At 39.2% G+C, this 14,165-nt stretch overlaps 1 protein-coding gene across 1 annotated transcript; it reads left to right on the top strand.

Annotated features, from left to right (window-relative positions):
• Positions 1-523: 523 nt before the first annotated feature.
• On the top strand, positions 524-1,573 carry LOC132488400 (olfactory receptor 5AU1). The gene is given in 2 exon segments (XM_060096525.1): positions 524-771; positions 774-1,573. Coding segments are annotated over 2 exon segments (933 nt in total). The 5' UTR covers positions 524-638.
• Positions 1,574-14,165: the final 12,592 nt, after the last annotated feature.

The following is a 14,165-nucleotide window of genomic DNA, read 5'->3' on the forward strand; positions in this document are numbered from 1 at the left end:
GTGTTAGATCTATCTCTCCAACAAGAATAATCAAAGCTAACATTCTTTCTCAATGTGCCAGGCTTTGTTCAAGTGCTTTACATGAATTAAGTCATTGAATTTTTAAAACAAGCTTTTGAGATTAGTGCTATTATCCCTATTTTACCAAAAACTGAAAATCAGAGAGGTTAAGAAACATTCCCAAGTTTACACAGCTAGTTAGTAGTGAGGTCCCAGCTTGGAAACTTGGCACTCTGACACCAGAACCTGTGTGCCTAAACACAAAATATACTGTCTCTAGAATATAAACTTCCTGAGGTGAGACACTCTTGAATTCCTGACAGGAAGAACACAGAGCTAAGCATATGGCAGACGGTCAATAAATACTTGGTAAGTAACTGTTTCATTATTTAGAATTTTTTAAGATCCCTAAGAAAGCAAACTGTGTATACTTCTTTTATATTTTCCGTTGCTGCTCAAGTCATGTTTCCTAACTAACCAACCAGCCAAGTAGTGGAGGACTTCTCTATGACAAAGTTCTATCACAATCATCTTCAGAAGGCTGTCCTTAGGGCAGAACTAAACAAGTGAGAGCCCCTGGGTGTTTCACCTCATTTCTGGTGGTCCTCTCTTTCCACATCGCAGAGCACTGGAGAAATATGGAAAGGGCAAACCTGAGCCAAGGGATTGAGTTTGAGCTCTTGGGCCTCACCAGTGACCCCTGGCTCCAGAGGCTGCTCTTCATGGTGTTCCTGGGCATGTACACTATCACACTGCTGGGGAATCTGATCATTCATTATGATCCACGTTGAGTGCCACCTTGTACACACCCGTGTACTCCCTTCTGAAGAGCCTCTCCTTCTTGGATTTCTGCTACTCCTCCACAGTTGTCCCCCAGACCCTGGTGAACTTCTTAGCCAAGAGGAAGGTGATCTTTTATCCTGGCTGCATGGCTCAGACGTTTTTCTATGAGGGTTTTGTCACCAGTGAGTGCTATCTCGTTGCTGCCATGGCCTACAACCGCTATGTGGCCATTTGTAACCCCCTGCTCTACTCAACTGCCATGTCTCCTGAGGTCTATGCCTCTCTGATTGTGGGCTCCTACAGTGCAGAATTCCTCAGTTCTCTAATCCACATGAGCTGTATCTTTAGTCTGAAATTCTGTGGTGCTCACGTGGTCACTCACTTCTTCTGTGATGGACCACCCATCCTGTCTCCGTCACGTGTGGACACTTCGCGGTGTGAAATCCTGCTCTTTATTTTTGCTGGTTTCAACCTTTTGAGCTGTACCCTCACCATCTTGGTCTCCTACCTCTTCATTCTCGTCACCATCCTGGGAAGGAACTCAGCCCAGGGCAGGTTCAAGGCCTTTTCCACCTGTGCTTCCCACTTCACTGCTGTGTGGCTCTTCTATGGCACAACACTTTTCATGTACCTGTGCCCCGGGTCCAGCCACTCCCTGACCCAAGACCGCATGGTTGCTGTGATCTACACAGTGGTGATCTCAATGCTGAACCCCCTTATCTACTCTTTGAGAAACAAGGATGTGAAAGAAGCTTTAAGAAAGGTCTGGGGAAGGAAAATAATGGAATGATCTTCTCAGTTCATCACTACATATCTTTAGAAAACTGAGGGTACTTTATGTAGTGCCAACCTGAGTACAATCCCATGCTCACCCCTATTTATAGGGGGCACTCTCTGGTCTGCAGGTGCTTCTGCATCTACCTGCCACAGAAAGAATTGATGGTGTCATAAAGGCTAAAAAGAAGCAAGGAGTGTCAGCTTGTTGCATAATTGGACCCACTGGCAATATTTAGTCATGCCTTTGTTCAGATGCTTCATTCATATTTCCATGTTTGTGAATATTTTAGTTTATTATTACAAACTGACATTTATATTCTTCATAATGAAATCTTCCCTTGACTAACTTGAAGACCTTCACATCTTGGGGAAATCTTCCCCATTCTTTACAATCTCTTCTTTGTAAAGGCTGACTCCTTGACTTAAATTTTTTTTGATTGACTAATTATTTGAATGAGACTGTAACAACAATTTCAAAAGCTCAGATGATGTTCTATTGTCTTCACTGACTTTTTTTCCTGGCCAAATAACTACTTTGTCACTTCCAAACTGGATAAACTTGAGTAAGCTACTTAGCTTTTCTGAGCCACAGATATCTCATCCTTTAATTGGTGTGAGTTTTAAACTAAGCATTCAATGAGATATTGCATGTAAATCATTCAGCACAAGATAGGCATTTGTGGACTTCCCTGGTGGTCCAGCAATTAAGACTCTGCACTTGCACTGCAGGGGGAATGGGTTTGGTCCCTGGTCGGGGAACTAAGATCCTGCATGCCACACGCCCCATCTTTTCCTTTCTATCAGTCCCTAAGTTCTCACAAAGTGAGAGAGAGGAGTACATGTTCCACCATTCACAAAGGTTTGTTGTCCCTGCTTTGTTCTTGGTAGTTTATAAGTTGTGATTGAATCAAATTAAATCTTTTTAAATAAGAAGGATCACATAGAGGGAGCTCAATCAAACATAATATTCCTGGGTTCTCTGTGCTCATTGACACACTTGAGGTAAATAAATCAGGCACGCTTGGCTAGTCCCCTGACAAGGGGAGACCTGCCTCGGGCCGGTGCTTCCATGACTGGGTCAGCAAGGTCTGCCTAACTCTGGAGTTTAGTTTCCAAAGTCCATTTCCCACAGATGCAATCCATGAACTCTAATCTAGCCTTTAATGGTAATATGACTGATATTTTTCTCCCTGATTACATCTTATGCTTTTTCTACATTGTTCAGAATCACAAGGGAAAGAATGGTGCTATATATATTGACACACCCACACAAAGTTCCTGACACTGAACTTGTTCCTGAATTTTAATGGAAATTTCACCTTTTATTGTAGAGTTTACTGTTAGCCTTCAATAATGAATGTTGATATTTAAGGATAGTGACTTTTATTTAGTGCTAATTAGAGATTTTCTTAGTGGCAGTGTAGTCTAGCTGATAAGGATGTGGGCTCTAGAGAAACACAACCTTTCTTCAAATCCTGGCTCCATCATTTCCTATATGTGGGACATTATTTAACCTCTCTGAGTTCAAGTTTTCTCTTTTGTAAAATAGCAATAATAATGATTGTAGCAATACAGTTGTTAGGAAAATTAAGTACGTTAATGCAAACAAAGCACTTAGAACCGACGCCTGGCACATAGCAAGCACTTAAACATTAGCTGTTATTATTAGAAACGGCTGCTGACAATGCCTTATATCACTCGATATAATCATGTGATCTTCCTCCTTTATTTTGTTCCCATGGTGAATTGAAGACATAGATTTTCTAATGTTAAACTATTACTGTTTCCTGGCGTCCTACTTAGTCATGAAATGATTTTCTTTTAATAGAATGTTGGATTTGATTTGCAAAGATTTTATTTAGACTATTTGCATCTGTATTCAAAGATAAAGTTGATCTATTATCCTTTCGTATTATCTTTATTATGTTTTAATATTAAGTGTAAGCTAGTCTTATAAAATGTATTTTAAGTTCTTCTTTTCCTATAGTGTGGAATAATTTAAATAAGATAGGAATATCTGTTCTTTAAAAATGATATATGCTCTGCTATAAAACCATCTGAGACTGGTGTGTTTTTAAAAGGTAGATCTTTAATTACTCTTCCAATTTCTTATATCATTATTGGTTTCATTTTAGGTTTTTTCCCTGCTTATTAAGTCAGTTTCATCATTTGTATTTTGCTCAAAAATTGTTTCCTTCTTCTATGTTGTCAAATTTATTGCCATGAGTTGCACATAACATTCTCTTATAATTTTTGTACTTGTTTTTTAGGTTAGTAACATCTGCACTTACTCTTCGAAGTCTCTCCAGAGAGTTTGTTCCATTTTTTAGGACAATCCAAAAAAAGATCCTCTACCACAAAATGAGAGAAATGGATTAAGTGGTCTGTAAGGATCTTCTGGACTCTAATATTCTATGAGATAAACATTTGAAGAAAGACAATGTTGAGGAAGGATTAAACACGTACACTGCCTAGATTCCAATCCCAGATCTGTCACTCACTAGCAATGTAAACTTGGGGAAGTTCTTTTACCTCTCTCTACTAAGTTTTTCTCATTTGGGAAATAGAAGTAACAATAAAAGCTATCTCATGTATAAAACTGTTGTGAAAATTAAATGACATAATACTTATACTTGTGGAATTTAAATGACATAATATCTAAAACATTGACACATAGTAAACCTTTCCTAAGTCTGTATTAGCTACTTTTATTTCTTTTGTGTGTTTCTGTGGTTATATTGCCTTATACATTCTTCATATATTTGTTTGTTTTATTTTCCTTAATAATGCTTAACAGAAGATTTTATCAACCTTTTAAAACATTCTGTTTTCTGGTTTTTCTTATTTCTACAATGTATCAGCTTCCCATTTTATTAATGTCAGGTTTTTCTTTATTAATTCCTTCTTTCTGTTTTCTTTTCATTTATTTTGGGTTTTTTTGTCATGTTATCATTATTAAATACTGAAAATCCACAAAAGAATATTTTAAACATATTCATGTCTATCTACCATACAGTGATTAAAAATAAAATGCAATCACTCACAATCCAGCTAAAGAGACAATATTACTGATTCACTAAGAACTATTCTTGTTTATCTTCTAGTGAAACCACTAGGTGGCGTTTCGGAGGGCTCTGGTCCTTTATGTCTCCTTGGAGAAAGAATTCAAAGCAAAGTGTTAGATACGAAGTGATTTATTAGAATAGGACGCTTGTGAGGCTTACAAGCAGACAGGTGAGCATTGCGCTGCCCTGAGTACTTAGTGGGTTACATTTTTATAATCAAAGGAAAAGTGGGGAGGGGGGAAATACCACCTTCTTCCTCATTCTTGAGTAGATGTCATGCTTCCATCATCATCTCCTCCTCCAGGTTGGGCAGGGGAGATTTCTTGTCCCTACATGGTCAAGCCAGGACTGTCATGGCATTATGGAAAAATTATTTCAGGTCTCATTACATACAGTAAGGGTCTTTCACTTTGAAATGTCACCTTTCCATAAATTATTGTTTTTTATGTGTGCAGAGAGCATGTCCTAGGAGTCATTAACTTACTGAGCTCACTGGGCAGGATGTGGGTCTCATGCCACCATTGTTTTATAATTTGGGGGCATGTCTCATGCTTCTGTTGCATGGTTTTGTTGCTAAGCAAGCCTGCTTGATTTTGTGGTTAAGCAAACCTGCTTTCTTGAATGATCATTAACTTACACAGATCTCCCATACTTTTTCTTTATTTATAATTCCCTAGTGGGATTAACTATTTAATCACCTACTTTGTCCCTTTACTCTGTGCCTATCACTAGGGGGTGCTTATTCATAAGTTACATCTTTTTTTTTTTTTTTTAGTTTTTTGTATGCTAAAAACTAATCTTTTGTTGGTTGAATGTGTGGTAGGTATCTTCACCTAGTTATGTCTTCTAAATATGTTATTTATTTTTACTTTCTTTATGATGTGTTGATTAACAGAAGGTCTTAATTTTAATATGAGCAGATTTAGCAATACTTTCTTTTCTGGTTTGAATTTTTTTAATGTGTATCTTTTTTTTTTTTTTTTTTTTGCGGTACGCCGGCCTCTCACCGTTGTGGCCTCTCCCGTTGCGAAGCACAGGCTCTGGACGCGCAGGCTCAGCGGCCATGGCTCACGGGCCCAGCCGCTCCATGGCATGTGGGATCTTCCTGGACCAGGGCACGAACCCCCGTCCCCTGCATCGGCAGGCGGACTCTCAACCACTGCGCCACCAGGGAAGCCCTTTAATGTGTATCTTAAGAATCTTTCCCAAATGTAAAATCATAAAGATATTCTCTTATGTTTTCTTCTAAATGTTTTTAAAAGTTTTGCCTTCACATTTGTTTTGCTGTTAGGTTGGGATTAAATTTCTTTTTTTTCAAAATCAATACCCAAATTGTCCCAGACCATTTCTTGCATAGGCACTCAATACCGCATGGATCTGCAATGCCAGTTCTGTCTAAATCAAATTCCACATATGCATGAGTCCTTTTCTTGGTTCTCTATTTTGTTTTATTGGTCCATTTGTATTTCTCTGCACTGATACCACACTGTCTTAATTACTTTATCTTTACAATAAATCTGTATCTTGTGAGCAGATTCCTCCTACCCCCATTTTCTATATTTTCTTTTTGTCTTTATCTTTCAACAGGTTTATTATGATGTGTCTGTTTTTTAATCTCTTTGCATTTATCCTAGTTGGAATTCATTAAGTTTCTTGGGTGTGTAGATTAGTATTTTCATCAAATTTGAGAAGGTTTAATCCATTATTTCTTTGTATATTTTTTCTTCTCCATTCTCTCACTCCTCTTCTGTTTGTACTCCAAGTATGCATATGCTGGTGCCCTTAAGTATGCCTCACATTTTCTGAGTCTCTGTTTATTTTTCTTCATTTTTTTTCTCTCTGTTCTTTGGATTACAAAATCTCTATCAATCCGTCTTCAAATCACTGATTCTTCTGCTAATTTAAAGATACCATTGGGCTTCTCTAGTAAATTTTTCAGTTTGGTTATTTTACTTTTCAACTTCAGAATTTCCATTTGGTTCTTTTTTGTAATTTCTATCTATTTATATACTCTACTTGATGAGAAATTGTCATCATATAATCTTTACTTCTTTAATCATGACTTTCTTTGGTTCTTTGAATATATCTATAATAGCTGCTGCTAAGTCTTTGGTTGCTAAGCCCATTATCTGGGCCTGCTCATAGGCAGTTTCTGTTGCCTCCCCCTCCCCAATCCCACCCCCGGCCCCCCACATATGAGTCACAATTTCCTTTTCTTTACATTTCTCATAATTTTGTTGTTGTTGTTGAAAACTGGATGTTTGAGATGATAAAGCAATTCTGGATACTAATGTCATCCTCCCCATCCAAGGCTTGTTGTTGTTTGTTTAGTGACTTGGCTGGATTATTTTGAGGATGTCTATTTCCTCCACAGCATATAGCCTCTGATGTCACACCCTGAAGAGTGCAGGCTTAGGAATATGGATAATCATCTTGGGTGTATTTAGCAGGGCTCTTTTTGACTGTTTCCCTGATCTCTCTATTCAGCTGTCTGTCTCTATATCATACCCAGCTCTTAGGCTTCACTAATTGGTGGCTGATTGTTTTATTGTTTTTGACAATGCCCTAGGGCATAAATTCTTCCAGTCAATTAAATTCAGGCCTCTTCCTACAGGTGGTTTTGAGGCCAGTCTTTGGGTTTGTTCTGAGGACTCTTTATAGCTGTCTCTTTCTGTGACTCTAGTAAACTAGCTGGCCTACAGTTTACTTTGTTCCTTTCATGGAGCTTCCAGCCATCTCTTTTTTTTTTTTTTTTTTTTTTGCGGTATGCGGGCCTCTCACTGTTGTGGCCTCCCCCGTTGCGGAGCACAGGCTCCGGACGCGCAGGCTCCGGACGCGCAGGCTCAGCGGCCATGGCTCACGGGCCCAGCCGCTCCGCGGCATATGGGATCCTCCCAGACCGGGGCACGAACCCGTATCCCCTGCATCGGCAGGCGGACTCTCAACCACTTGCGCCACCAGGGAGGCCCCCAGCCACCTCTTAATGGCTTACAATTTAAATCTCCATTGTTTTTGACCCTCAGCCTTGAAATTCCTCACATTATTTTTGATGCTACTGTGAATGGGATCACTTCATTTCTTTTTCACATAATTCATTGTTAGCGTACGGAAATGCTACTTATTTTTGCATGTAAATTTTGCATCCTGGGTTTCCCTGGTGGCGCAGTGGTTAAGAATCCACCTGTCAGGCTTCCCTGGTGGCGCAGTGGTTGGGAGTCCGCCTGCCGATGCAGGGGACACGGGTTCATGCTCCGGTCCGGGAAGATCCCACATGCCGCGGAGCGGCTAGACCCGTGGGCCATGGCCACTGGGCCTGCGCGTCCGGAGCCTGTGCTCCACAACGGGAGAGGCCACAACAGTGAGAGGCCCGCGTACCGCAAAAAAAAAAAAAAAAAAGAATCCACCTGTCAATGCAGGGGACACAGGTTCAAGCCCTGGTCTGGGAAGATCCCACATGCTGCAGAGCAACTAAGCATGTGTGCCACAACTACTGAGCCCGTGTGCCGCAACTACCAAAGCCCGTGTGCCTAGAGCCTGTGCTCCGCAACAAGAGAAGCCACCGCAATGAGAAGCCCGCACACCGCAATGAAGAGCAGCCCCTGCTTGCCACAACTAGAGAAAGCCCATGCACAGCAACAAAGACCCAACGCAGCCAAAAATAAATAAAAATAAAACAAATTTATTTAAAAAAAATTTGCATCCTGCACCTTTACTGAATTTATTGATTAGATCTAACAGTTTTGTTTTCTTTTGTTTTTGGCGTAGTCCTTAGGATTTTCTATATATAAAATCATGTCATCTGCAAATAGGGACAATTTTACTTCTTGCTTTCTAGTTGTGATTCTTTTTATTTCTTTCTCTTGCTTGATTGCTTTGGCTAGGACTTCCAATACTATGTTGAATAGGAGTGGTAAGAGTGGGCACACCCTTGTCTTTTTCCTGACCTAAGAGGGAAGGTTTTCAACATTTCACCATTGACTATGATGTTAGCTGTGGACCTGCCATATATTGCCACCACGCTCTTTTTTCAGTTAAAGTCAGTTCACTTGGGGAGAGTGCCACAGCTCTTAAGAACCACCCCTGGCACTGAGAAAAATCTCAGCCACTGCTTCAGGACTCAGGTGGAGATAGTAGCCTGCTTTTCTTGGAATGATTCCCCTGCTTTATTAGCAGGCCACAGGGTAGGGCAGTAATCTCTGGTCTTCTTGGCTTGCCTCTCGCTGTGGAACTCCACCATAACACTACCCTATGAACACACTGGGTGAGGGTAATTGGGGTCCCAGTATTCTCAGCCTGCCATGCTTCAGGTAGAGCCTCTGCTCAATGAGTGGGAACCAGGTGTAAGAAGGGAGACATTGATATCTTGGCACACTTGTCTCAAATTTAACCTCTGCAACATGGAATTTGGAGAGATGAGAAATGCTGGTGGCATGTCCCTCCCAGTGAGATACGATAGCCATTGGCTGGGATCTGGGGGGAGATGGCACCTGTCTTACTGGCCAAACCTGCTTGGAATGGACTTTCCATCACACTGAGCTGGGGAGTTTAGGGAAAGAGCAGGTCATGGCTCAGTTGCTATGGACTCTTGTTCTTCTTACTGTGATTTGAGTACATTTTCTAGAATAAATGTTTCTTCATTTGCTGTATGTCCTTGTGACAATTTCCAGAACATATAAATGTGTGTTTATAATTTTGCCAGTTATGGATGTTTCACTGGGAAGAGATCTGCAGAGATTCTCCCGCCATCATCCCAGAAGTCATCTGACATAACTAGCTCTTAATAAATAAATCATTAAGATATTATTTAAGATTATTTTATTGGTTGATTTATTAATTTATTTATTGTTTATCAATGAATGAATGCATTGTCATGTTCAAGTAGGTTTTACAGACACATGGTTAAAAGCATTAAAAATGTATTACATAAGTGTTCATGGAACATTCTCCAGGATAGATCATATCTTGGGTCACAAATCAAGCCTTAGTAAATTTAAGAAAATTGAAATCGTATCAAGTATCTTTTTTGACCACAATGCTATGAGACTACATATCTATTACAGAAAAAAATCTGTAAAAAATACAAACACATGGAGGCTAAACAATACACTACTTAATAACCAAGACTAGATATCAATTACAGAAAAAATCTGTAAAAAATACAAACACATGGAGGCTAAACAATACACTACTTAATAACCAAGAGATCACTGAAGAAATCAAAAAATACCTAGCAACAAATGACAATGAAAACACGATGACCCAAAAACTATGGGATGCAGCAAAAGCAGTTCTAAGAGGGAAGTTTATAGCAATACAATCCTACCTCAAGAAACAAGAAAAATCTCAAATAAACAACCTAACCTTACACCTAAAGCAATTAGAGAAAGAAGAACAAAAAAACCCCAAAGTTAGCAGAAGGAAAGAAATCATAAAGATCAGATCAGAAATAAATGAAAAAGAAATGAAGGAAACAATAGCAAAGATCAATAAAACTAAAAGCCGGCTCTTTGAGAAGATAAACAAAATTGATAAACCACTAGCCAGACTCATCAAGAAAAGGGCTTCCCTGGTGGCGCAGTGGTTGAGAGTTCACTTGCCGATGCAGGGGATGCGGGTTCGTGCCCTGGTCCGGGAAGATCCCACATGCCACAGAGCAGCTGGGCCCATGAGCCATGACAGCTGAGCCTGCGCGTCCGGAGCCTGTGCTCTGCCATGGAGAGGCCACAACAGTGGGAGGCCCGTGGACAGCAAAAAAAAAAAAAGAAAGAAAGAAAAAGAAAGAAATCCAAATTGGAAAAGAAGAAGTAAATCTGTCACTGTTTTCAGATGACATGATACTATACATAGAGAATCCTAAAGATGCTACCAGAAAACTACTAGAACTAATCAATGAATTTGGTAAAGTAGCAGGTTACAAAATTAATGCACAAAAATCTCTTGCATTCCGATACACTAATGATGAAAACTCTGAAAGAGAAATTAAGAAAACACACCCATTTACCACTGCAACAAAAAGAATAAAATACCTAGGAATAAACCTAAGGAGACAAAAGACCTGTATGCAGAAAACTATAAGACACTGATGAAAAAAACTAAGATGATACAAACAGATGGAGAGATATACCATGTTCTTGGATTGGAAGAATCAACATTGTGAAAATGACTATACTACCTAAAGCAATCTACAAATTCAATGCAATCCCTATCAAACTACCACTGGCATTTTTCACAGAACTAGAACAAAAAATTTCACAATTTGAATGGAAACAAAAAAGACCCCGAATAGGCAAAGCAATCTTGAGAAAGAAAAATGGAGCTGGAGGAATCAGGCTCCCTGACTTCAGACCATACTACAAAGCTACAGTAATCAAGACAGTCTGGTACTGACACAAAAACAGAAATATAGATCAATGGTACAGGATAGAATGCGCAGAGGTAAACCCACACACATATGGTCACCTAATTTACTAGAAAGGAGGAAAGAATATACAATGGAGAAAAGACATCCTCTTCAATAAGTGGTGCTGGGAAAACTGGACAGCTACATGTAAAAGAATGAAATTAGTACACTACCTAACACCATACACAAAAATAAACTCAAAATGGATTAGAGACCTAAATGTAAGACCGGACACTATAAAACTCTTAGATGAAAACATAGGAAGAACACTCTTTGACATAAATCACAGCAAGATCTTTTTTGATCCACCTCCTAGAGTAATGGAAATAAAAACAAAAATAAACAAATGGTACCTAATGAAACTTAAAAGCTTTTGCACAGCAAAGGAAACCATAAACAAGATGAAAAGACAACCCTCAGAATGGGAGAAAATATTTGCAAATGAAGCAACTGACAAAGGATTAATCTCCAAAATTTACAAGCAGCTCAATATCAAAAAAACAAACAACCCAATCCAAAAATGGGCAGAAGACCTAAATAGACATTTCTCCACAGAAGATATACAGATTGTCATCAAACACATGAAAGAATGCTCAACATCATTAATCATTAGAGAAATGCAAATCAAAACTACAATGAGATATCACCTCACACCAGTCAGAATGGCCATCATCGAAAAATCTACAAACAATAAATGCTGGAGAGGGTGTGGAGAAGAGGGAACCCTCTTGCACTGTTGGTGGGAATGTAAATTGATACAGCCACTATGGAGAACAGTATGGAGGTTCCTTAAAAAACTAAAAATAGAACTACCATATGACCCAGCAATCCCACTACTGGGCATATACCCTGAGAAAACCATAATTCAAAAAGAGACATGTACCACAATGTTCATTGCAACACTATTTACAATCGCCAGGACATGGAAGCAACCTAAGTATCCATCAACAGATGAATGGGTAAAGAAGATGTGGCACATATATACAATGGAATATTATTCAGCCATAAAAGAAACGAAATTGAGTTATTTGTAGTGAGGTGGATGGACCTAGAGTCTGTCATACAGAGTGAAGTAAGTCAGAAAGAGAAAAACAAATACTGTATGCTAACACATAAATATGGAATCTAAAAAAAAGAAAAAATGGTTATGAAGAACCTAGGATCAGGACAGGAATAAAGACGCAGACCTACTAGAGAATGGACTTGAGGACATGGGGAGGGGGAAGGGTAAGCTGGGACAAAGTGAGAGAGTGGCATGGACATATATACACTACCAAATGTAAAATAGATAGCTAGTGGGAAGCAGCCACATAGCACAGGGAGATCAGCTCCGTGCTTTGTGACCACCTAGAGGGGTGGGATAAGGAGCGTGGGAAGGAAGGAGACACAAGAGGGAAGAGATATGGGAACATATGTATATGTATAACTGATTCACTTTGTTATAAAGCAGAAACACACCATTGTAAAGCAATTATACTCCAATAAAGATGTTAAAAAATGTATTACAAGAAAAATAAGTCTGTTTAAGTAGGTTTTACAGGCACATGATTAAAAACACTAAAAATGTATTACAAGAAAAATAAGTCAGGTTCTGTGTTAGTTATCTAACCCTGTGTTAATGAATTACTGTGAACTTAGAAGCTTAAAACAACACACATTTATTATATCATTTTCTGTGCGTCAGGAATATGAGCATCGCTCACCTGAGTCCTGGGTGTGGTGGCTCATCTGGATCGTCTGCTTTAGGGTCTCACAAGCTGCAATTAAGTTATTGGCCAGGACTGGAGTCTCATCTGAGGCTCAACTGGGAAAGGATACCAAGCTAACATCATTGTTGTAGGATTTGTTCCTTGTGCTTGTGGGTTACCAGCCAGAGGTATCCTCAGTTCCTTAGCATATGACCTCTCTGAATGGCTGTTTACTTTATAAAATCCAGCAAGTGTGAGGTTCAGTAGAGTCTGCTAGCAAGATGGAAATTACAGTCCTATTTAACATAATCATAGAAGTGACACCCATCACTTTTGTTGTGTTCTATTGTCTAGAAACAAGTTGCAGATCCTATCCACACTCGAAGGGGAACGGATTACACATGGGCATGACTGTTAGGAGGCAGAGATGATTTGGGACCATTTTAGAACCTGTCAGTCACTGCCTCCCACCCCAGATCCCCAGTTCCTATCTTCAGGGGGCAGCTCCTGTTACCTATTCCTTGTGAACTCATCCAGATATTCTATGCATCTGTGTGAAGTCGCCCCGCCCCTTCCAACAAACAATCAAAGATTATAATGTTGTATTCACAGTGCTCAGCACCCAGATTTTTTCATTTAACAATGTATGTCTTGAAAACTAGTTCATATTAGTACCTACAGATCTGCTTCATTCTTTTTTATAACTTCATACTCTTCCATTGTTTGGATATCCTATCATTTATTTAACCAATTCCCTCTTTCATGGATATTTAGGTGGTTTCAAATCTTTTGCTATTACAAACAATGCTGGAGGATACATAGTCCTGACCAAATAGTATATGTATTTAATATTTTGAGTTATTGCTAAATAGCCTTCCTGAAGAGTCGAACGAATTTACACACCTATCAGCGATGAATTACAGCACCTATTTTCATTCAGTTTATGTTCTAGAAATACTGATGTATTTTGTATTTTCCCATGCTTTCTCAAGCCTTTTTTCTTTGCCTCATACTGTACTTTTTCTTTGCTTGTAACATTTTCCTTCTGTTTGCTTTCTTTGAAAACTCCTACACATTCTTCAAGTTCCCTGCTCACATGTTACCTTTCCATGAAACAGCACTTTGCCAAGGATCCTATATACTTAATGACCCTGTGCATGTCTCTATTAAGGTATGCAATTATCTTTATTTACAATATTATAATTATAATAGGTAATTCCTCTCCTCCTCCACTAGAGGGCAGGGACAATTCCTTTTTTTTTTTCCCCCTAGTACACAGCACCACACCTAGCTTACAATAACCACCTAAGTATTCGTTGAGTTAATTAAGATGAACGTGAATCCACAATGTATTCCAGATCCTTTCCCAGGGATTATTGCATCGATGACACTAAATCAGCCTCCTATAAGTTGTACAATTTGGGGGTTAAAAATACCTCTGGGCCAACCCCT

The sequence above is a fragment of the Mesoplodon densirostris genome, chromosome 4 (genome assembly GCF_025265405.1).
Source record: "Mesoplodon densirostris isolate mMesDen1 chromosome 4, mMesDen1 primary haplotype, whole genome shotgun sequence".
In the NCBI taxonomy this organism is placed as follows: Eukaryota; Metazoa; Chordata; class Mammalia; order Artiodactyla; family Ziphiidae; genus Mesoplodon; species Mesoplodon densirostris.